The 25,645-nt window shown below is 33.3% G+C and overlaps 1 protein-coding gene across 6 annotated transcripts in view; it reads right to left on the bottom strand.

Annotated features, from left to right (window-relative positions):
* LOC135835348 (eye-specific diacylglycerol kinase-like) overlaps positions 1 to 25,645 on the bottom strand; it is a 700,104-nt gene that overhangs the window by 1,823 nt on the left and 672,636 nt on the right. For 4 of the 6 annotated variants that reach the window (XM_065349562.1, XM_065349560.1, XM_065349557.1 and 1 more), the window contains exons 7-18: positions 18,443 to 18,627; positions 18,161 to 18,335; positions 17,514 to 17,724; positions 17,224 to 17,416; positions 10,893 to 10,989; positions 10,334 to 10,524; positions 9,987 to 10,225; positions 9,754 to 9,913; positions 4,693 to 4,839; positions 3,384 to 3,447; positions 3,114 to 3,271; positions 235 to 398 (exon numbers count right to left, since the gene is read on the bottom strand). In XM_065349562.1, the coding sequence (XP_065205634.1) occupies positions 235 to 398; positions 3,114 to 3,271; positions 3,384 to 3,447; positions 4,693 to 4,839; positions 9,754 to 9,913; positions 9,987 to 10,225; positions 10,334 to 10,524; positions 10,893 to 10,989; positions 17,224 to 17,416; positions 17,514 to 17,724; positions 18,161 to 18,335; positions 18,443 to 18,627 (1,984 nt within the window). Of the gene's footprint in view, positions 1 to 234; positions 399 to 3,113; positions 3,272 to 3,383; positions 3,448 to 4,692; positions 4,840 to 8,842; positions 9,043 to 9,753; positions 9,914 to 9,986; positions 10,226 to 10,333; positions 10,525 to 10,892; positions 10,990 to 17,223; positions 17,417 to 17,513; positions 17,725 to 18,160; positions 18,336 to 18,442; positions 18,628 to 25,645 lie in introns of those variants that run through there. The other 2 variants (XM_065349558.1, XM_065349559.1) reach the window with 2 other exon arrangements.

The following is a 25,645-nucleotide window of genomic DNA, read 5'->3' as shown; positions in this document are numbered from 1 at the left end:
GTTCGAAAAATCTAAATACTTGCAGGCCTCAAGATTGGGAAGGTGTCGAAGGCTCAGAAAAATTATCCTCGACCCTTCCAATCCATTTTTAAAATTACTCGGCTGAAAAATATCAATTGAATGTCAACTTTGATTAATAGCTCTGCTACCATATTGAATGATCCATTGCTTGAATCAACCAATATTCATAATACTGTACAATACATATACCCTTAGTCAGTTTTTTATACTCACATTCAAAATACGCCGCTAAATCGAGATCTCTGAATTTGGACGCAAGCATCTTAGGAGTCTGGCCATCGGCATCTGGAGATCTAATTGACGCGCCGGCTGCCACCAGCATTCCGCATATTTTTCTCTCGCCTACTGCAGCTGCTTTGTGTAGAGCGGTTTGCTTTCTGCACAAAAAATATCAAAAACATGAAAATGTGGTAAGTACAGAAAAAAATTATTTTTGCAATGTGAACGAAAATTATTGGAGTACAGGATGTTCCAGAACATTTTGTCGAATAATTCGCTCGATACTACAGCAAACTATGTACTACAGATATTCAGTTTCAGTTCTAGGGGTCTAATGGGTTTCACAAGTGGGATCAGGCACCTCGAATTGATTTTTTCAAATTTTGAAGAATTTTAAGCCCAAAAATTGGATTATGATTTTTCAAAGATATCATGCAACCCATTAAAATGGGTTAAAATTTCGCGTGAAATCGAAATATTTCAACGAAAATGTATTTGCAGCATATTTGAAGAAGTTTATATCCAAAATTGTGTCATGATTTTTGGAATTTTAAAAAAAAACACCGGACACATCAAAACAGATTAAAATTTTGGGGAAAAATCCAAAAATGCTATAAAAACTTTTTTCGAGCTATAATGGAGAATTTTGAGCCAAAATTAGATCTCATGATTTTCAGGGTTTCTGAAAAAAGTATCTTCGACAAAATAAACGACCTTTCTATGATTTTAGGCATTTGAGCCAAAATTGGATCATGCGTTCAGGAGTTTCCTCAATAAATTATCTTTAAAAAAATATTTTTGTGTGATTTTGAAAATAATGAGTCTCAAAATTGGATCACGATTTTAGACATTTTTAAAAAACTAATTTTGACACTTGACAAAAATTTTGGCAAAAAATCAGAAATTTCCATTAAAACTTTTTCTGAGCAGTTTTGAAGAATTTTGAATCCAAATTGGATCATGATTTTCAAGATTTTTCTCAAACGATAATCTTTTTTCTGAAGAGTTTTGAAAAATGTTGAGCCAAAATTGAGTCATGATTATCAAAATTTTTCTCAAAAATTACTAATTCTTGGTCACTGAATCAGAATCCAAAGAAAGTTTTCTAGTTTTATTGCTCCTTTTTTATTTTAGGAATAAAAATCGAAAAAAAATTTTGTTTTCCACAAATTTGAAATTCTTTAAAAATACCAAACGAAGCTCAAATTTTACGTCAGTTTGTTGCTCAAAAAACTTCACTCGGTAAACTTTTTTAAAAAAAAACATAAATTCTTGAAAAAAGTTTCCGGTACAATTTTTTGATCCTAAAAATGGGTTATTTTGAAGAAAACAGTTCATTCTGATGAAATTTTGTCTCTGAAAATGCACCCGGATTCCCAAAAAATCCTTCAAACCAAATTTTCAACTCAATTGGTGACCAATTTTTTTCCTTCAAAAAAATCAAAAGGGTCAATTTTTTTGCTGCTTTTCTATTTTTTGATTTTTAAAAAAATTGAGAAGAAAGAGTTTTTTGGCCAATTGAACCTGGCGTCAATTTTGATCTCTTGTCATTCGTTGATTAAAGAACGACAAATAAAACGGTACACAATTCTGAGCTCATTTTCGTTTTCAGTGATAAAGTGACTCAGCGACCTAGAATTAGTCAGAAAACTTTGCACAAAGATAGTATACCTACGTCCTACATATTTTAATGGCAAAAATGTTGCTCAAATTTTCACTAAAAATTCATTTCGGGAGAAACAGGTCGCTCCGTGGGAATAAATTCGCCGATCTGAAAAATCCCAAGTCACAATTTTTACTCAATTTGAAACCAAATTTTTTCCTCAAAAAAATCTGAGGGGTTACTTTTTGTTTTTGATTCTTTTGATTCCCAAAGAAATCAAGATGGAAGTGTTCTATGGCTAATTTTAGGTTGCTAAATACAAAATGAGAGGCCAATTTTTCATTTAAAAAAAAAATACGAAGTTTTTGTTTTGATAGCTCAGCAATTTGATTAACTTGAAATCAGTCAGCAAATTTTCTAAAAACTCGTATTTCTGAAAAAAAGTTTCAAGCACAATTTTATTTTGATCTTAAAAATGGACCATTTTCAAGAAAATGTTTAAAATTTAGTAGTTGGTAAGTATTTTAATGGATAAAATTCCGCTCAAATTTTTACTCAAAAATTGACCTTTTTTGAGAGAACAGATTACTCCGATTTTGTCATCTATTTTTTTGATTTTCAAAAATATCAAGACGAAAGCGATTTTAGTGTAATTTCAAGACGCTAAGTTCAAATCCAGATCCAGTGTTAGTTTTTGATGTTCGCTGCTCCTTTTTGTTAAATAATGACAAATTTTTAAAAAATCAATTTTTGGCACATTTTCACGCTCATTGGCTTCAAAACAATAAGGTAACCTAATAACGAATAAAATTTTGGCAAAAAAATTCGCCATTTCCGGAAGAAAGAATTCGTTTTTCCAAACAGCCCTCGCATCCAAAAGTTTTTTCCTCAAGAAGACGACTTTGGATTTTTTCAAGTTCCAAAAAAATCACGATGAACGTGCTTTTTGACTAAAACTAATTCGAGGTTATTGAATTAAAATTCAGTGCCAGGTTTTGGCACTCGTCCTTTCCTTACTTTTTTGAATGAAGAATTTTCTTTGTGAGAAAAATTCAATTTTCTGCAAAATTACAGAGTGATGATAAATTTTGAGCTCATTTCCATGTCGAAACACATTCAGCCTATCTGCAATATTTAAGGAGCTATGCAAATTTTGAAAAATCATTACTTCGCTCCTTCAAAATTTCCTACACCAATTCACACAGAACATCCTGTAGGAATAGTTACAAAATATGCCACTAAGCTTTCATTTGAATATTGATTACCATACCTGATATCTTTCTTATTAATTAATGAAGGATGAGCGCAGTTCAAAATGAACTTGACCATGTCACGATGACCTAATGCGGCAGCGTGATGTAAACAAGTTTGACCCAGTTCGTCCACACCTTCTAACGAGTATCCCGCATTACAATGTAATTCTTTCATCTGCAAACACGCAATTACCACAAAGGTTATAAAAAATGCCTCCTTTTCCGGCATACCTACTACTCGTCTCGTTTTCGAACTAAAGAGTGAAGTTTTTCATGCAGATACTCACTGTTTTCAAATCACCCATTTTAGCAGCTTGGATCACCCTTTCACTGGTTCTTTCGCTGGGTTCGCTGCAAAGGACAAAAAACAGAAAAATTTTCAATTTCCCAACTTCGTATCGAGTACCCTATCCTATATACTCTTGATAATAAGTATACGTATACGCTGCTGCGTGCGCATATTTTTTCATATTTAACGTCACGTTTTGTTAAATAACATGAACGAATGAAAGTTAATGAATGACGTTACGCGGTATCGTCGTCGCGTCGTCGAGCGTGATTCGAATGCTCGATTCGATTCTCTTCGTGATTCGAATAGAATGGAAATAATGATATTCGTACCACGAGCCAACGACCATATCGCTCGCGTCACTTTCGTGTAAACTGAACGACGACGCGACGGACGTACGTTGCTGAGGAAAAAGGAAAAACGACGCAGCCACGTTCACTTCACCATTACCATTACCATTACCATGATACTCGCGTAAGCCAAAAGCGACTCTAACAACCAGAAAAAAAAGTAATAATTATTAAGAAAATCGACTTACTCTATATCGAAGCATACATAATGTAGATTGCTGATAGGCTGCGACATAGCGTAGGCCATTTAAAATGTGTTAAAATTCACTCAACTTAAATACAAAATACATCGAAAAAGGCAACATGCGATTAAAAAGCAGCCAGAGCGAATATTTATAGCATGCGACATGCAACAATCCATATAAATGTATCAAGTATATTATAAAATATATTGAAACATGAAAAATTCTAGTTACAAGCCAACTGCTAAAAAGAATAGAGAAAAATCGCTACACAAAAAAAGTTTCACCAAAAAAAAAAAGTATTAAATTACCTACAATACCAATAAAAGCGATAGATCAAGCGCACGCGACAGGACCGATAAACCACGCACTCCATCACCCACCTTATAACAAGACATAGGTAGACAGACAAAAGACAGAGAAAAAGATAGGCAGCAAAAAGCTTCAGCTCACGGGCTCTTTCGTTCTTTTATTTATCACTCGCTCTCTCGCTCTAAAAATACGTTAAAGCTCCGCAAACCGATTTTCAATTCATTTTGAGGTTTTGTTCTCAAATTTGTGTCGCGCCGTCCATCACAAATTAAATGAACGTCAGTTTGTATTACACATTTAATAAAAATATTATTATGCGATGCTGAGGCGGCGGCGGCGAACAAACAATGCGCAAAAACAACAAATTCCACACGCGTTTTTTTCTCGTTTTTTTTTTTAGTAGGTAATACTTTTTACTTTTATTATACTCGTATTGGTTTATTTTGACGAGACTGTATCATACCTAGGCACGCTTTCCGTTGTACCAGTACTAGAGGTGTTCGATATGACGCTGTATACATCTGGGGCCTGATCTACTTTATCCACGCAAGCGTGCTCTTGATGCATACTATTATCCAAAGAGGATTCTTTAGATGTTTCTTCGCTGGGGCTAATGGAGGTAAAGCCAACAACAGGATATACGTTATTATCGAGTATCACGTATCGAAACGTGTTGGTTAAAAAAAAAAGAAAAAAAAAGAAGAAAAAATGGTCTTAAGATACGATGTTGGTTAACTTTCTAATTTGCCTTTGGTTAGATAAGATAATTCTTAAAAAATACTCAACCTAAGAGTAGGTATAATAGAGCTTTGAGCAGGATATTGGTAGGTAGGTGAATGAAGGTATAAGAGTCAACAACGATTTTTGATAAGTATAGGTACTTCACCGCAGAATCGTAATCCATCATTAACTGAACAATTCGATTCAAAAATGAACAAATCGTTCGCGAACGATTGAAGGGGAAAAAAATCGTCTGCAGTCATGTTTATCCAATTAGAAATTGTTTAAAAATAGTCTGATCAAAGATGCGAGAACCATGAATCAATTATCAAGAATCATATTAGATACGAATCATTCGCGAACGATTTGATCTCAGGGTGAAACACTTGAGAGAAAAGTTCTTCATTTTTCACTACCTGTATCCTAAATCAGACACGACTCAAGACTCAACTGCCAACGATTTTGTGAAAGAATCGTTCACGAACGACGTAACTGAAATGAATCATTCGCGAACGATTTGATTTGGAAAATATTTGCATGTAGTCGTACATTCGAGAATACATAATTTTTCGCTACAAAAATGATCGACCATGAATCGTTTACCAACAACGTTGTGCAAAATTCGTTCGCAAACGACATCGCTGAAAATGAATCGTTCGCGAACGATTTGATTTGATAGAAAAAATAATGAGTGAACCTGCATCTTTTTCATGATGAAAAGTCAAAAGTGCTTCGATAGAGTTTTGAAATAAAGCAAAGTAAATAATTAGGTATGATGAATTAAAAGAAATGATTCATTCGTTCGCGAACGAATCATTAAAAAATAATGCTTTGTAATTGGATTTATTCGTTTGTAAATGATTTGAATGATTCTTCATGTAAGTTTAAAGGCAGGTTGCAATTAAATATTGAAAGTTGATTCATTCGTTCACGAACGATGCACTTGTTGATTTGATTCAGTCGTTCACGAACGAATTAGAGAATATGATAAAATTTGATTCGTTCGCTTCTTTTGTTAATGATTTAAATACTTCTTCGATTCAGTTTCAACTCGAGAGCAGGTGGTAATGAGCTAAAATATTTGAATTTTGATTCATTCGTTCGCGAACGAATCGTAGAAAAATGCTGTAATATTTAATTCTGATTCGATTCATTTGCTTGTATGTAGTATAAATGATTTGAATGATTCTGTAATAATCAAGTTTGGAGTTGAATTGTGATCAACCATGCGAGGTGATTCATTCGTTCGCGAACGGTGCATATGTTTATTTGATTCAGTAGTTCACGAACGAATTAAAAAATAATGAAATTCGAATCATTCGCTTCTGTTGTCAATAATTCATGTGTCATTCTCCAACGATTTTGTACAAGAATCATTCGAGAACGATGCAACCAAAAATGAATCATTCGCGAACGACATGATACAATAGAGAAAATATTTAGTTAAGACGTTGTGATGAGTTGATACACAACTTTTTGTTAGGAATGTGATCTGACCAAAACCGTTGACCCAAGATTTAGCTCAAAGATCATTTGCGAACGATATAACTTGAAACTGAATCATTCGCGAACGATTCTATCTAAAATGAGAGATATGAATTATGAATTTATATGACTTGATCGGTAATTTTTTGCGACCGATATGATCAAATAAAAGGGATCGTTTATTCCAGATTTTGACCAAGCATCGTTCGCGAACGATTTGATTTAACATGAAATATGTACATACACGAGTAGGATGTATACCTATTACCTACATTTATTAATGAACCTGGAATTTTTCGCATCCGATATGATCAAACAAGAGTCGCATAAGCAAAAGATTTCATACAATAATCATTCGCGAACGACATCACCGAAAATGAATCATTCGCGAACGATTCAATCGGATACGAAAAACGTGAACGAATTGGGAATCATTTGTAATTTCCCTGATCAACCTCGCCAGCCATTTACGTGAGCAAATCGCAAATTATTTGAAAAAAAATGCAAGAATCGTTCGCGAACGATTCAGCTGATTATGAAAAATATGAATCCATTTGAAATTATTTAAGAACAAAAAAGTGAACATATACGTAAATTTTTTCATAAAAAATGCGACAACATGTTCGCAATCGAATCGATTAAAAGTGAATCGTTTTTCGAACGGCTTCAATCCAATGCTACGTGAATCCAAAATTAGCCACGATCGATTCCATCAAATATGAGACATTCACCGTGATTCACGAATGATTTTATCGAATTATAGAATTGATTTTCGAACGATTAAATCAAATGGGAAATATTTAAGAACAATTTTATTGAGTTTGAACGGATCAATGAATTTGAAATTCGTTGCTTTATTAGGAAAAGGTCGTAACTACATGAAAGTTGATTTCTCAGAAAACGCATTTTAATTTTTAAAGAGCATTCTATCAAGTACACTTGATAGTTTTAGATGAGGTAAGAGAACATTTGGTTATCGCAATCATTTTCCTGCTAATTTTCAAAATAAACATCCTGGTAGCACTGATTTTTCATTTTTTTATTTGAGGAACTCTGAACTGAAAAAAGTAAAATTCAACAAAGGAACTTTCACCTTAAGTCAAGCTTTTTTCATCAAAAGCCCATAAGAAATACACAGGAACGATATCCTTAAGGTGATGAGGTTGATTTTCTGCAATTTATCAGTGAAATTACGTGAAATTATGTGTTTATAATGACTTTTCTTACCAATAAATTACAAAAATCAAAAGAAATAGGTTCAATCTGAGAAACAATATCATTTAAAACCTTTTCATTGTAACGGTTTTGAAAACGTGTATTTAAAACCATTTGTTTTCGGCTATTGCGAGAACAAAAAACATCGAAATTCAATTTCAAGTGTTGCATCATGTAGAGGACAAAATTCTCTTTCCAATGATACCACTATCTCATTTTTTTTAAAAATTGTAGTTACGACCTTTTCCTAATAAAGCAACGAATTTTTTGTGAACAATTCACTTGAGCACGAGCCATTTACCGAAAATTAATTTAGAAATGCAAACATCGAAGACGAATCGAAAATGTGAAAAAGTACGTAGTAATTTTACGTTTGATTTGTTCACAAAATGAAGCTTTGCTCAAAAAGTCGAATATACCTACTAAAACTGATCCAGTGATCCGAAAAGAAAATGTTCGACAACTCAATCGTTCTCAAACGAATCGTCAAACTGAATCATTCGCACACAGATCTATTCATTTCAAATCAGCCGAAAATCAAACGTCCATAATGATTGGGTTGAGCAATAAGCAATTAAACTCAATAGAAATGGTTTTCGTTCGCGAAAGATTCAGTAAAAATAACGATCAAAATACAATTAAAAACGAGTAGGTATGTATGATGCGTTCAGCACATTTTTTTAGTCATTCGTACACGATCTGCATGATGTAGAAGTACCTATTTAATTAAGAAAAATTGATTGCAATAGAGTACCTGCCTGAGGCATACTTAGTACGACTAGGTACAATAAGTGTACGAGAGCTAAGGAGGGTTAAGAAAATAGGGACCGAGAGAGGGAATAGGAAGAGATGAAAAGGCTATAAATACATAAGTACCTACCTACATATTTCAATTTTGGATATTCTAAAGAAAGCTAGTAAAAACAAAAAAGATACACTTGATGTGAAAAAAAAACAATTTTAAAAAAAAAGTTGAAAAATTATAGATGAAATGATATTAAAAAATTGAAAATGAAAAATACATCAATTTTGAAGGGAAAAACAAAAACACATTTCCTACTGTTTCTTAAAATAGCCTTTTAGGAGCATTTTAAACCTAGGAAGTAGGTACTAATTCACCAAACTGACAAATTACTAAAGTAACCAACATCGTGTTAGAATTAGAAAGTTTCAAAAACAAAAATAAAAAAATCTAAACTAACGAAATTTTTATTTCAATTGTTAATTAGCATTAATTAGGTTAGTACTAATTTAAAATAATACACTTTACAATGCCATCTTTATATAAACGTAAAATTTATCGAAAAATAAACCCAAAATAGGTATTCGTTCATTTCACCGATATTCATTACACACATCGGGGTCTTGTTGACGGAAACATGATTTCCAGCAACTGAAATTTTCCACCGTTACATGGCCAACGATAATTTCAAGTAATAATTTATCCGCAGAGCCGCTCAGAAACACAATACCCATCAAAACTAATCTTACCTTAGGTATTTCTGAGCGGCCCTAATTTTCATAGTGAAAAACTATCCAACGTTAGATAAATATATTTGAGGGAAAATGGGTTAGAAAAAAATGACCAACATACTGTATAAATATACAGGAAACGATTTTTTTTTCAATTTTTAATAATTTTAAATTACGATATAAAAATAAATAATAATCAATCTAGATGTGCCATGCGATAGAGATAACGTATAATTGTATGTATAGCGATAATAGTAATAAGTAAATATGAAAAAAAAACATGCAAATTATTTTATACGGTCATCTCATATCAAATCAAATCCAATAGTCTTTCACTCATTTCAAAAAAAGGATGGGTAAATTTTTCAATTAAGTATATCGGTTAAAGGGTTAAAATTCCAGGCTTAAGATCTGATTTCGTTTTGCTTCTACGAATGAAATAAAATAAAAATGTTGAAGTTGAAAGCGAATAGTAACTTCAAGCATATTGTGGATTAAGTATACAAAAAAAGAACGAATAAAATAAAATAGTACTTTTGTACATATTGTAAAATACAAATACGACAGATACGTAAACGTATGTATATGAAATACACCGGAGAATATGAGGGATAAAGGAGACCAAAATTACCTGAGTTCCGGCGATTGTCCAAGGGTAGGGAAAGGTCCATCTTCATCTGGAGTTTGAGCCAACATATTGAGTACAAATAACGTCTCGTGAGCGATATCCGTCAAATAATGTAGATGCTCTTGAGCTCGGTCGATTCGAAAAAATCTCTCAGCTGTGCAAGCTGCAGAAAAAAAATTATTACATTCTAACCTAAAATATTACTTATTACAAATTGAAAAAGAAATTATACTCACAGTCGACGAAACACCAATCTGAAGATAGCCTGGTTGCAGCATCCGATTCGGCATTTTTCTCCTCTATTAGCATTTTGTTCACTATCGATCGTACTTGTTCTAAATCTGTAGCAGCTGTCGCTTTAATATCACCTAAATATACAGCCGTCTCTCTCAGACGATTTTTATCGTAATGGTGTTGTTCGTAATCGGTCATACTAATTTTATATATTGGTAAATGTAATTGCTCGGGCGCTTGTCTGCGTGGAAAATTAATGAAAAAATACGAATAGCTCATTAATGAAGCACGTACGAGGATTTACTGCGGATTTTAAATGTCCCAAAGTATTAAAGTTTTCGAAACTTACTCGATGTATACTTTACTTCCTTTACATTTGGTGAGCATTTGAGCTTGATTAAGGAAACTAAGCGTAATAATTGAAGGATTAAGTCTACAAGCTTCGCCGTCCACTTGCATCGGTATCGTTTTACTCGTCACTATACGTGCAGTCTTACATTGACATAGACAGGTTCCATGGCCGCCGGCTTGTAAGAGGGGCTGCAAAAATTAAAGAATTAAATTTATTAACATGTCCAATTTAACTCTAGTTAGATACGAGAAATAATTTAAAAATTTAATTAATTTTTCATCTAAGAAGGAAAAATAAATTTTTTGTGTGTGTTTGAGTTTTTGAAAGATTCTGACAGTTGAAAAATAAAATCAAATAATTTAGAATTTTTTACAAAAAAAAAAAAAAAAAAAAAAAAAAATACAAAAATACAAAAAGTAAATATTTTATTAGTCAAACTAGGTACTTACAATTATTTTACATTATTTCATTAAAAAAAAAATTGATCTGTCAGTTTTAAAATGATAAATAAAAATTAGTTTTCAAGAAAGAAAGTTCGAAAAAACACTAAACTTACTAATTGGTAAGTGGTAAGGCCAACTACTTCTATTAATCCGTCATCTGTGGCTTGTTCGTTATAAGCTCTGTTCCACGGATGAGTACCACCTCCGTAACTGAAAATTTAATAGTTCATTTCAATTATTTTAATCACTATTTTGAAAACATAATCGTAACAAAAACGCATACACTATTCCCCACATCAACTCTACGCTTTCAACTCTTAACACTACACATATTACGTACATTTAGGTACAAAATGCATAAAAGGATGCGCACATTACACACCCACGCATTATAAATAGATACAGAGCATATGTAATGTAGGTACATAAAAGCTCAACACAAACACAGACGGTTTTGTTAAACTAATAAAACGTTATGTAGTCCACTTCATTCAGTCTCCTGCTAACACAATTCTCAACTAAACACCTAAAACAGGATAATTATGCAACTGGCATATTACTCGTACCTCGGAGAATAAAAATTAGCATATTAGGTATCTTGTTTCCTAAACAGATGCTTAAAAATATATTTCACGTGTTTACCCCTTTTATAAACGCAAATTATACGAAACAAAGTACTCTGGGTCTGGGTAGGTACATTAATGCGCGATAAATTGCATATACGAGATTTGGACGGCGACTTTCAAGTTCAACAAGTGGCCGGGAGCGTAAACCCGAATACAATCCTGGGCGAAATTTTCGGGAACTTGTAAAAGTACCTGGCATTTTTCTGGATATCTTATCGAGTCTTTTTTTTTTTTATTCAAAGAGTGGATATTATGTTGCTCTACATTATTTCAGTTTTTTTTTTTTTTTTTTTTTTTTTTTTAAATAACTTACAAAGGGGTTATTCTATTTAAGACATTCATTGAATTTTTAAAAATGTGTTCCAAAAATTTCGCAATCAATATTTCAGTTTCCATGTTCAATAATTTCTCAGGTTAATGGATATTGGATAATGGAGAAAAAATAAACTAAAAAATACGAAAATTGGTTTCTCTTTCAATATTGACTCCCCACCCCTCCCTCCCACTCTCATCCATTTCATCGTTTCCAGCCGATTTGTGCGGGAGACTTCAACAGGATTTCAAGTACATATTTTCTCCTTTGAAAACATTCAAATCAATCAGTCACCTGATCATCTTGCTTGTTGGCGATAAAAATATTAATTTATTATCACATGTTAACCTTCATCCCTTCTTTCGAATCGAAATTTTGATTTTTCTAGGACATTTGGAGCCATCATCGTGACAAATGAACACCTAACTCAAAAATTGCCAATATTTCAGCTGTGTCCAAAATTTTAATTCGAACTATATCTGCAGCTGGAATTTTCTGGAACGGTGGAATTTTCCAATGAATTGAGTGACTCACATATCCAAGTTGCACGTTTTTAGTAGAATTGTGAAAATTAATGAGAAAAATTGAAATCTTGACAAGATGGCTCCATATCACATAAAAACGACGAAATTTTAAAACTTCAAGTCCAAGTTTGCAACAAGAAAAAAATTTCACGCCGAACAGGTAGGTAAACGAGAAACCCATTAGATGCGTAATTTTAGCAAAAAAATCAAGTGGTAAATTCTCAAATGAGTTTTTCACGTGCCCTTTGAATTGCTAGAATTAAATTTTTAATTAAATTTTACCAAAGGATAGAAAAAAATTGTTTAATTTGTGTTCTAGCTGTGCTATCTAATGAGAAATCCTGCATGAAAAAGATGTGAAATAAGTTGCCTACCCAGTTTGCCGTAAATATCGTACTTGAAAAGAAGATGAGAATGCACTTTCACAAGTCTACAACGCGATGGCCTTCCTTCCCCCCTATCCAAGCTTCCGTCTTTCCCCGATCTCTTCTCCCTTCCTTGTCGTCTCCAGCACACGATATTTTTCAATAATAGTGGGAATAAGAAATCTGATTTTTTCACATGAAAAAAAGCTAACCAAAAAATAAAAAAAATATTAAAAAACCACAGGTTTTGATAAAAAGGGTGAATTTGGTCTCGAGAGCTTTCGGATTGATATTCGCATGAAAGGTAAATACATATGTATAACTGAGAACCTTTCGCGAGGAAAGTTCCATTTCTGGTTTTTGAGACATTTCCCTTTTCTAAAATTGGAATATTTTTTTATCGGGTTCATAAGAGCCAATTTTCTCAAATTTTTGGTATGTTCAGACATGTTATGAGGGTAGGGCATTCCCATAAAAATGTATACCCCCATCTCCCACATTTTCTTTATAAAACGTCGTTTTTCAACTTTGTTGATTTTTTTGCATCAGTAATAATGCTTTGCCACAATAATACGAGTGGAATTTCTAAGTGTGTTGAGGAGGAACTAAAGCCCAGGAATAAGTGAACGAATGTTCAGAATAGTCGACTAATACGAAAACAAAATCCTGTTCAGATGCGATATTTTCCAAAAAAAAAACTTATTTTCACCTCCCCAATTGCCCACTTCATTTTTTGGGGGGGGGGGGGGGGAAGAAGCATCAACACATTGCTAATCAAAAAAATGAACAGAGTTTCGAAAAAATTATTTAGAGAGGAAAATTTTGGGGTAATTGGGGTGTAAATTTCTACGAGAATGCCCCTCGTGGGTGTCCACAACACACAAAAAAATGAAGAAAACAACTCACATGGGCATATGAATTTTTTTTTCAATTTTAGAAAAAAGCGGACATCTCAAAAACCAGAGAGTCGAGGGACCTGAAACTCTCCTCACGGATAGTCCTCGATGGTATGGATGCTACATGCACCTATCTCCTACCCAGATATGCAAGTAAACACAAAAGGTTTCCAGAAAAATTGTTTTCGGTAGGTAAGTAATTTTTGTTTCAAGTTCTACAAAATAATGAGATTTTTGAGAAATCCGCGTGGAAATAAAGCTATTTGAGAGATAGAAAACTGAAATTCGTTATATAGGTACACTATTTTCAGCCCTTCAAAAAGATTTGGATTGCTTTTGAACTATTCTAGAACCCTCGGCGAATATGTGGATTCTCCAGTTTAAAAAAAAAATAGCTATGATTTGAATTTTAACGAAGAATGAAACAGAATTTGGAAAATTGTACCAAGTTAACAAAAAATCGATTCAAGATTTAAAAACCCGATAAACTCAAACAGTTGATTCACATAACAGTAAGTAAATATTTTCATTTTTGATTTTTTTTCAGTTTTTCACAACTTTGAGCTCTTTTTGGTTTTTATAACTAATTTTTTAAAATTTCTCACGGATAATGTAGATAGCGTTGAGCGACTCTTTAGAAATTTGAGGCAGTGATTCTGGCCCATTTTGCTTTGCACAGAGTCAGAATCCGAAAAAAAATCGGAACACTTAATCGATTTGAATCAGAACTGAGAACAAAATCGATTCTACAAAAAATCGGCGAAAAACCTGGTTTCTGAAGGTCGATTTTACTAAGCATCAATCAGTGAAATCAATTTTTTAAATCAATATTATTAGATCGAATGATAAATTTAATTTGTGCAATTTTTACGATTTTTTGAGAACTAAAAGACCCAAGTATTCTCATAAGTCCTTAGAATTGCTCGAAATCACCGATGATCGATTTGGGAGAATATATCTCAATTTGATCTTCCCAGTTATGATTTTTCTCATGGGAATTGAGCCAAATCGAATTTTCAGAAATTTTCTAAAAATCAAAACATTATAACATTTTGTTATGGTGATGAATTTTGGGTTCCTCTTTTGATTTTTTTCTCTGCAGAACAAATAAGTTGTAAAAAACTTGAGCCAGTTGGAAATACCATTCTTAATATAAGTAGAACTGATATTAAAGACCAAAAATAAAGAAACTTATAGCCTTCAGCTTTTCAATTTTACTCAAATTTTTACGAATTTCACTAGCGAAGCAGAAATTTTGGAAAGGAGTCACAATATTTTCGTACAGTTCCAATCTTTCTTTAAAATGCTTCAATTTGAAGCACTGAAAAATGTTAACGTTCAAGGTATACTTTTCTTACGAAAATTCAGCTTTTAAAATACATGCTACATTATTTTGAGAGCTAACTACCATTAAAAAATTGTAAAAAAGTTCAGTAAAGGTATGCTCTTCTGAATTTAGGTCAAAGAGCCTTTCAGTGTAAGATAGATGAAATCGGCACTTTCTCCGATTTGGTCGAAACTCACCCAAAATGTTAGTTTGGATGTAAAACCATCCCAAACATTTTTTTGAGCCACCCACCCACAACCCCCCCACCCCAACACTCGAGAAATGTGCCCCTATACACGCCCAAAATTCAAAATTCCAGCTCTCCAGAGGGGGTGGTTCAAAAATTTTGAAACTTTCACAGAAAATAGTCAATAGGTAGATGCGCATGCGAAATTTTTTTCAAAAAAAATTCATATTAGAAGGTTTTTTTTTGGGGGGGGGGGGTTCAAAATTTTGAAAATTCGTAGAAAAAAAACTGGTAGGGTTCTTTGAAATTTTTCAGAAATTGAATTACACCCTAAGGTATAACATATAATTTTCCCAAGGTCCCAAATGGGGGTGCAACATCTCCTATGCAAATAAAAACACGAAAGGTCTCGAGAAAAAATTTACCCTTCTCACTCAATACTCACCAACCTATCGGGTTTGCAATTTATTTACCTATTCGAAACATTAGGCGCAAAACATATAAACAGGTATGAAAAATATGTTCGGTAAGTAAATTTTTTTTCAAGTTCTACAAAATAATGAGATTTTTGAGAAACCTATGTGGAAATAAAGCAGCTTGAGAGGTAGAAAACTGAAATTCATTTTATACACTATTTTCAGACCTTCAAAAAGATTTAGATTGCTTTTAAACCATTCCGGAGCCTTTGACAAATTATGCGGATTCTCCAGTTTTCAAAAAAAAAAAAAAAAAAAAAAAAATGGTATACTTAATTTGAATTTTAACGAAGACGAAACGGAATTAGAAAAATTATACCAAGTTTGATCAGAGAAACAAAATGCCTAGATGAAATTAAGGCGTCCTTAAATAAAGATTTATTCATTCAACAAATAGATTTGGAGCCAGTGTCAGACGAAGTAAATTCAAACAATTGATTCACATAAAAGTAAGTAAATATTTTCATTTTTTTTTTCCAGTTTTTCACAACTTATAGCTCTTTTTGGTGTTTATAACTAATTTTTTACCATTTCCCACAAATAATGTATGGTAGGTAGCTTTGAGCGACTCTTAAAAAATTTTGGGCAGTGATTCTGACCATTTTGCTTTGCACAGAGTCAGAATCCGAAAAAATCAGAACATTATTTGATCGATTTGAATCACAACTCGAAAATCTGATTTCTGAAGGTCACTTTTACTGAGTATCAATTAAATCAATTTTTTAAATCGTTATCACTACGTAGATCGAATGCTAAATTTAATTTTCACAAAAGTCCTTAGAATTGCTTGAAATCACCGGTGAACGATTTGGGAGAATATACCTATCTTAATTTGATCTACGCAGGTGAAATTTTTCTCATAGGAATTGGGTCAAATCGAATTATCAGAAATTTTCTAAAAAAATAAAAAATATTATTATAACATTTTGTTTGATGGCGTATTTTGGGTTCCTCTTTGGATTTTTTTCTCTGCAGGGCAAAAACGCTGCAAAAAACTTCAGCCAAATGGGAATACCATCTTAATCAGTAGAACTGATATCACTTATCAGAGACCAAAACGAGAAACTTATAGCCTTCAATTTTCTAATTTTACTCGAAATATTCTACGTACAAATTCCAATTGCCGAGTAGAGATTTTGGAAAGGGGTCACAATGTTTTCGTACATTTCCAATTTTTCTTAAAGACTCGCCCTAATTTGGAGCCCTAAAAATGTATGTTGAAAAATATTAAAGTTCAAGGTACACTTTTCTTAGGAAAATTCGGTTTTAAAAATACACGCCACATTTGAGGGCTAAGGTGCCATTAAAAAATTGCAAAAAAATACAGTAGAGGTGTGCTCTTCTCAATTCAGGCCAAAAAAAAAAAACACGTGGAATATTGTTTTTCATGTTTTTGACTGTGGTAATTTCACATCTCAATTCACTGTTTTGATACAAGCTTCTTGAGCAACACAATAAGCCTCCAAACTTCATAAAAATCAATTAGGTGCTAGGTTTTCAAAAATGCTACTCGTATTTCTGAACTTCAGCTCTTTTTTTTGACACAAGCCTCCTAATCCTTACAATAAACCCTCAAATATATTTTTTTTTTACAAGTTGGAAAATAATTCCTGTGATCTTCTAGTTAGCTGAGTTTTTAGAGGAGTTGATTTCGAACTTCCACTCATACTTTTGCAATACTACCTAACCTGAAATTAAAGACGAATATAATAAAACAACAAAATGCTTACCTTGGAATGTTTAAAAACACCACAGCATGGACCTTATGTTCCTTAAGCTTATTGGTTAAATCTTTTCCATCACATTCTAAGGTAACAACTTCGGCTAAATTTTTCCATTTCCTTTTCAGCAAATCTTTGCCGCCCATTTGCCCATAGAACATTTTGTTTTTCAGTCTTGAATTGAATTTTTGCGGATTCGCTTCTGTAAAATTCCACAATAGGCGTATTGTACTCAGGCACTGGATATTTTTCACTTCATCAGCGATTTAATGATTCTTTATAGATATAGGCATACAAACCTCTGGCTTCGTGAAACTCCAGAGCGATATGAGCATCGACTCCGAACGAGAAGTAATTATTGACCACGTTCAAAGGCAGATTATCTTTACCGTCTTCGCTGGCTTGAGAATCTGTATTCTTTTCTACTTTCAATTCCCATCTATCCAGTCTGGTTATCTCGCTATCGGCTACATTGCATAAAATTTTCGATATCGGTTCGTCAGTGTAGCCCTTTGAAAACACAAAATTTATCCTCCATTATAGTACTTTCAAACGGTAGGTATCTAGTTGTAAACGAAATAGGTGGCAACGTTGCGAAGTAATTTGAAAATGAAAACGTTTTCGCGATAACATTTCGACGTAGATATCGTAATTGCAATTAAATTATCGTATGACAGGCCGCAAAAGTTGAAATTTTAATGGAGGCTCGACGCGTTTCGTTTAAAATTACATTCCATTTACCGAGGCTAAAAGAAGAAAACGAGCTCGGTAATGTGTCCCGGTCTCGAACTCATCGGGCACACCCATGAATTTGCCAACTCGGTATATTATCGAAAGATTAATGAAAATAATTCTTCGTAGATTTACATTCCAAAGTGCTTTTTGCTTTACGCGCAATGATACTAATACTAGGTAGGGGTAATCTAGATATTTTCATTTCACTTACCCCTCCCCATCCTAAAGCTCTGGCTAAATCGTTACCGGTGCCAAGTGGTAAGACACCGATCGGTGGAGGAGGTATGAATTGAATTTTATCCAATACCGATAAAATCCATCCGACTGTGCCATCTCCGCCGCAAGCTAAAATTCTTAAATTCGGTACCTTACGAAACAATTCCAACCTGTGAAATAAGAACGGTAAAAAATTACATTCGTCGCGAAACTCTTGTCAGCCCCCGAGGGATAGCTTTACGAGTAACAGCAACACAACAACACCAGAGCTACTTACCCAAGAATCGGGCCACCGTTATTCAGATCGAAAACTTGCCTCGGATTCAAAAGCCATTGAAATTTTTGCAATAACTTGGCTCCCTGGTTACCTCCAGATTTAGGATTTATAAAAACTATCACAGGTGTTACGTTGGCGGTGGGAATTGGTTTTATGACGAAAGCTCTTTGATATTCTTTCTCGCTCTGTAACGAAAAAAACAAAGAAAGGAAATGATGAGTTGAAATAAAGAAATACAATTGAGGGTATCAGCATCTCATGGATACAACGATCGTTATTGCCAAAGGCTGTAGCAAAGATGTTAAGTAATTTTTAATTTAAAAAGTAAAAAAAAATCGCTCGAAGTTTTTCTTTCTCTCTACTACACACGAACCATGGGGGAGAGGGCAGAAAGGAGACAGTAAGTATGGGCAAATACCAATTTTTACTCATTTTTTGATGGTTTATTAAGTATATTATATTTAGGTACTTATTTTTAAAATTTTCTCAAGGATATAACTTATTATGAAACAGACTCAGCAAAAGATTATTTGTAAGATTCACAGTACAGGGTGTTCTGTAACCGGTGTCGAAAAAATTAATTTTACAACATGCAATCAAAACCACACAAGCGTAGGTAAATTGATTGGTCGATATAGGAAGTTGAAAGGGCAAAATTGTATACTTCACAGGGTTAATTCTTCCAGACGAGCCTCTACATATAAATAAATAGGGTATGATTTATCGTTACGACAGAATAGGTGAATCGCACGACAGAAAAGATGGTCTAAACGACAGGCCCGACAAATAAAAAAGTGCCTGACCAAAAAAGAAATTGAACGACAATCATATATAATTGCACGACAGATAAAAAATGTCCACGACAAATGAAAAATTGAATAACAGTTAAATAATTTGAACGACAATAGTAAAAAAACAAAAATCACGACAGAAATATCTTTCAACGCATCAGTTTTTATTTTTATTTTAATCCATCAACACGCTTATTTTTACCAAAAAAGTTACAAATCAAATAGAATAAAAAAAAAGAAAATAGAAATTTTCATAAATTGATAGGTGGATAATTCTCAAAAAGTGGTAAATTTTGTGTAAGTACCTACACAGCAAATTTCTCAACGGTTTTAGCATGAATTTTTTTTTGGTCCATGCAAGCATCACCTTCCTTACATTTTACATCTGGTATTGAGATTTTTACCCCCCCCCTTTCATTGGCGTACATTCGATTTTATGCCCCAAATGTCCTTCGACTTGTATGTCACACGCCATGTTTTTGAAAATGAATGTCATAAAGTGTCATGAACTTCATTTTTTTTGGAAAAATTGACACATTCTCATTATCATAGTAGAACACAAAGGTATATTACAAATTGCAATCTCTATAAGTCCATAGGAAGCTCATATTCACATTTGAAAATTGTTACTTACACAGTTTTTGCAGTAATTTTAGTCAGAGCAATTTTTAATTATTTTTGCTAGCATCTCAATCCAATATTTTATTCCAGTTATCACTTTTTCGTGTATTTGTGATCAATTTAAAAAATTTTTCCATTCAGTACAAACCAATAAAAAATACACTTCTTGTAACTATTTCTATTTGACAAACATTCAAAACAATTGAAACTGTTTTTTAACACTTTGTATGTGTACGAAATTTACTTAAAAAGACTAAGTTTTTTGAGATGTACCCTTATAACTCCAAACAACTTGCAATGTTGTTGTTAGGATTTTGAATTAGGCCATTTGCATTTTTATAAGATCTAGAGAATGTACCCAACTCAAAGTGTTATTTTTGGTTAAGGAGGGTCATAAAAACCCCAAAAATGCGTAAGTATTTTATCGTATTATCATTATACTCGTGTACAGCAGTTCACCTGATTGCAGGAGAGTTTTTGCATTCTGCTTATATTCATCATCATTCAAGACTTAGTCACTAGCCACTGTTCAGACTACCAATGAAATGTCTCCACGCCGCATCAGGTTATTAGTCACTTTTAAATTTCTTTCTTTAATTATGCTCATACGAGTACACTCGTCTTTCAACATGTTACTATCTACATACATATTTCTCATTTCTTGATACATAGAATCACACAAAAGAGAAGTTGAAACTGATAGAAATTTTTTCGCATAAACAAAAAAAAACCCCTCAAAGGCATACACCACAGAACCTACACCACTGAGCCAAATTTCAGATGCTGTAAGTATGCTTCATTTGAATTTTTAGTGATTTTTCAAACATTTAAATTTTGCCCCATACATTTCTATGAAAAAATTAAAACAAGTTAGATATCAATATTTCAACCTATCAAATGATTTGACGAAGGTTTTGAGCACTTTCAGAGCTTCAGAAATTTTTTGGATTTTCCTATGTTACGAGAAATCTGAATTTCGTTTTGGCCTTTACATAGGCGATTTTTTCAAAAACTGCTAAATTCAAAAACCTGCAGAAGCCTCTGAAAAAGCTCAAAACTATCGTCACTCGATTTGAGAGATCAAAAATAGAACATGGACCGAATTTCAGCAATCCAATCACAATTTTTTTTCTGATCAAATTTCAATATTTTTCATAGAAAATAGTCAGTTTGAATTACCTACCTATTCGAAAATTTGTCAAAAGTTGAACACCTACTAAAATTTCGACGAAATAAGCTTGATGAGAACACAACCACGCTCTGGCACAATGTTAAGAGTAAGTAAATTCGTTTTTAATTGAATTCAAAAATTTTAAAATAACGGAAACGAAAAATATAACTTTTACCATGTTGTGAAAATAATCGTAAGAATACGATTTTATATTTTTTACAAACTGGAACGGGAAATAATCAGCAGATTACCAAAAGGTACTACAATTTGGAATCTTTTTTTTTGGTGTTTGGGTTGAAAATGAGCTTAATTGATAGTTCAGACTTTAAAACAAAAAATTAGAGTGAGATTTTTCAATTTTTGAGTTGTTTTTGCAGTCTGAAATTGCCTTTTTTACCCTACTTCAAGAATTTATAACGACATCCGACTCCGTATTGTTTGGCGAAAAAAACCAAGGTCATTCTCGGATTCTACGAATTTTTCCAAGTAAACAATTTCATTTGTGATTTTTAGCTTATAAAGTTACTTTCAAGGTCAATTCAGTGATCTGAAATTGAATAAAAAAATTCTGCAACACTCATCTCCAGCACCTTCACCTGTACACAAATTTGGAAATCAGTCAGTTCAAAACTCACAAAATTACCCGTTTACCCCTAAAATCATATATGTAGTTTGGGGCTCCAGCCCTCTGGGGGTGAGATGAAACCACTTCATATGCGCTGTAAAAATCATATTTTATTAATATGTATAAGTCAAAAAATATGCCAAATTTTATCGAAGGCTGATTACTGCACTGGAGCATATTTTTTTTCACATTCAAAACACCTGCAAACAAAAATCTTACGTATGCCCTTGAAACTCAGAACATCAAAAATCGGAGAAATTAGTCTATTTGAAAAGGTTATAGAATTCGAAAATGAATATGGTTTTTTTCGCAAAATAATACGAATGTCGCTATGAATTTTTGAAGTAGGGCAAAAACGACCGTTTTCAGAACTTTAGCCATCTCCACTGACTGAAAAAACAACTCAAATTGAAAAACCCCACTCTGTTTCTTGATTTAGTATCTAAACTATCGATTAGGACCATTTTCAACCCAAACACAAACTTGCGGATGTTAAGCATACTTTGCACGTCTCTTAAATTTCCAAAAATATAATAATGCAGTAAGTAAGTAATCCAAAATTTTTAAGTTCCATGATGAAGAATTCAATCATTTTTTACCAAGTTTTCAAAAGTCAAAGGGACGTGAATTAACGCATTAAAATTTTTGATACACAGCCCTTCCTTTCCACAAAAATATATCCGTGTCAAATTGAAAAATGCAGAATTATTTTCTCTCCCAAGGTACTCATCACCTTTGATGGATGGGATTGGGAGGTGAGAAATTCCATCCTAGCAAAGTACGCCATAGTGAAAGATCGTTAGATATTTCGATCCAAAAAAATTCTAATAGCTGGGGATTTTATAAAAAATGTTTTGGGAATATCTCCCTGAACAAGATACCAAAAGTCCCTACTCCTAGGTTGTGAGCATCTCCTGGAGGGGTAAGACCTCCCTTAAAATAGGGTTTTCGCATTTTTCTCTGGAAATGCGGCACCTGCGAGAAAAATAGTTATCACAAAAATTGTTCTAAATAAAATGTATCTCAAAAAAGTTCTCATCACTTTTCATAAAAGATAAATAATTGTTTCGTAGGTAGAAAATATTGAATGTTGAGGACCATAAATTTAATTCCAATAAAATGTGAATTCGAGTAATTCGACCACAAATTATCGTGAAAAGTGTGGTAATTGGTGTATTTGGACATGCCGAGCACGAATCTGGAATTTATTTTTTCGAAATCGAATTCTTAATATTTGAAAAGTGCAAACAAACGATGAAAATTGATGTTTTTTTAGCTTTCTGAGGAACAATTTGCGAAGAAAATAACAAGCCATCAGCTGTTCGCTGATTGCAAGATAGTTTTTGCATTTGCTTCCACCATATTGGCTGATGGTTGCATTGCTGCTAAGTTTGCTTTTAAATATCAACTTGAAGCTGAGTTTTCATTTCTTAATCCTTTTCATATACATACATAATTTATAAAGTAGAATGTACGTACCTAATACTTTTATTGAAATCAAGTCAAATAAATTTCTCAAAAATTAGAACATTCAACTAAATAAAACCATTCGTACAGGAGATACAGGAATGAAAAAACATTAAAATGAAATTCCAAATCAGTCTCGAATTTAGTTTAGATAAACAGTAATTATTGAAATACTGTTTGTTGATTGACAATATAAGCCGAAAATTCTGAAATTCATTGCCATTTAAAAATTGCCTCTAAATTTCTGATGAATTAGGTACAGTGCTAAAATTTCTAATCATCACGGATGCAAACAACTGCTGGTTACTTTTTCGAATTTGGCGCCAAAATATTATTGCCAAGCATTAATGAAATCCTAATCTCTAATTGCCTTGAATTGAAATGCTAATCACCGATTGGCTATTTTTGTAGAGATACTGTTCGCTGATTGGCTATAAATTAAAAATCAGCTGATAAAAAAGTGAAAACAATATACCTAGTTTTTTTGCACATTGCGCAAAAACTAAAAAAATCTATCAGTTTGCAAAAATATTTTTTAAAGCGTGTTTCTTTAAATTTAGATTCACTTTACGCATTCAGTTTTTGTGAATTCAAATGCGTGAGAGCGATAATTGCAAAAAACCAATGTTCAATTTTTATAGTTTTTTTTTTTTGCACTTTTTGACTATTAAAAATCAGTGTTCAGAGTGTCAAAATACCCTGATTATTCTACTTTTCGCGATAATTTTGGTCAACTTCAAATTCAATTTTTTTATTGGAATTGAATTGTCTTCAACATTCAATATTCGCATCTATCTCAGCAACAATTCATTCTACGAGTACACGAAAAATGATTTCAACTTTTTTAAATCAAAAATTCTATACAGTGAAAGCCACTTAATGTCAGAAATTTTTACATGATCAATAGTTATGTAGTCACTGAATTAAAATTTCGCAAAAATTGCGAGAAAAAGTGTTGAAAATACCTACTAGGTTGAAACTTAAATTATTAGTCATGAAAAAAGTATTAAAAGAATGCAACTGAACTACAAGATCAGAGCAACGGATAACGGAACGTAATTACAAAACAATTAGAGAAATTGAGATATTTAGTAAGTAATTTTTCATCTGATTTTCTCTTCAGGTATTTTCCCTTAGAGTATCCCTTCTTCACGTACTACTCGTATATTTACCACAGCTCATCTTAACCAATTTGCCCACACCTAATTCATGCCATCATAGTAATGTAGGTAGGTACATTATCGTCTTTGTGTAATAGGTATGAACGAACCAGTACCAAGCATTCTAAACTCATGACAGAGCACGTAGATGTGTACTCAAAGTCTCTACGCTACATAAGCAAAGCACACACTGTATATATACATATTGTACGTAGTATACCTATATTCAAAGCTCGAGCCCCATCCATGTGTATAATATAGGTACATATCAATGCGGTTACACGACCCCTGAGCCACTCGGACGTGAGGGAAAAAAGAAGGCGTCGACCACGTGTGCGATGGAAATACTCTGCTCGATTAGATTACACTTCGCTTTCCATCTTTCTCTCTCTATTTTGCTAATGGAATCGACGACGTGAAATGTAAAACCATTACCGACGCGAACTGTAGTATAGGTATACAGTACACCGCACGATAGATTTTAGGTACGATGAACGTGTGCATAATCAATCCTATACACCATGGCTAGAGCTACAATAACACCCTCTTAGCCCCCCTCGTTTGCCCTAAATTTCGTACCAAAGTCGACAATTGACGCTTATATACATTAAGTAGCTGCGAAGTTGTAAAAAGTGTATTTCTTTCCCCTCCCCTTCCCCTCTTCCTACTCCAAATTCGACGTTTACATGTCAAGTTTCTTCTATAACTAAATTATAAATATATCTTTCGATAATTTCTTTCTGGTTTACTTTTCCTCATAAAGCGTAGTATCGCGCGCCGCCGACCAAACAAAAATTATGCAAGAAAGTTGGCCATATTTTAACACGCAGCTTGATTCAAAATGTTGATCAACTTCCCTATACCGTGCCCGACACGCACACCAAAACTTATACCTACGTAGCTTATTCGCGCTAATAGCGAACGCGTAGCCTCAAAACTAAATTACAAACTGCGAGTAAAATGACCCCCCCTCTCTGCCTCCGCTACTCATCTGTCAACGCGAACGCACCTCTTCGTGTTGAAGTTCTCTCATCGGACTTACATTTTAAACAGCTTTATAATACTATTCGTCTGCGTGCGAATGGAATACAAAACTAACGAAAAGTGACGTTTTGAAGACTCGACTTCGATATACGAGAGTACGAGTAGGATCTACTCTACAGTAGTCCACAAACTCCAAAACGACGCAAAGGCAAAGGAAAGCTTTCTCGAGCATATACTTGAGCGAAGAGAACGAGTAGGTAGGCAGAGAATGGCGTAGTGAAAAGGACTCTTGAAATACGCCAAATTATTCGTCGTCTTGTCGACATTTTACACTGACGACGACGACGATGAGAGTATTCAGCTCGCAGCATCAATCAAAAGCGG

Source organism: Planococcus citri, chromosome 2, assembly GCF_950023065.1.
Source record: "Planococcus citri chromosome 2, ihPlaCitr1.1, whole genome shotgun sequence".
NCBI lineage: Eukaryota > Metazoa > Arthropoda > Insecta > Hemiptera > Pseudococcidae > Planococcus > Planococcus citri.
Note: the sequence above shows the minus strand (reverse complement) of the source record. Positions and strands in the feature narration are given on the sequence as shown.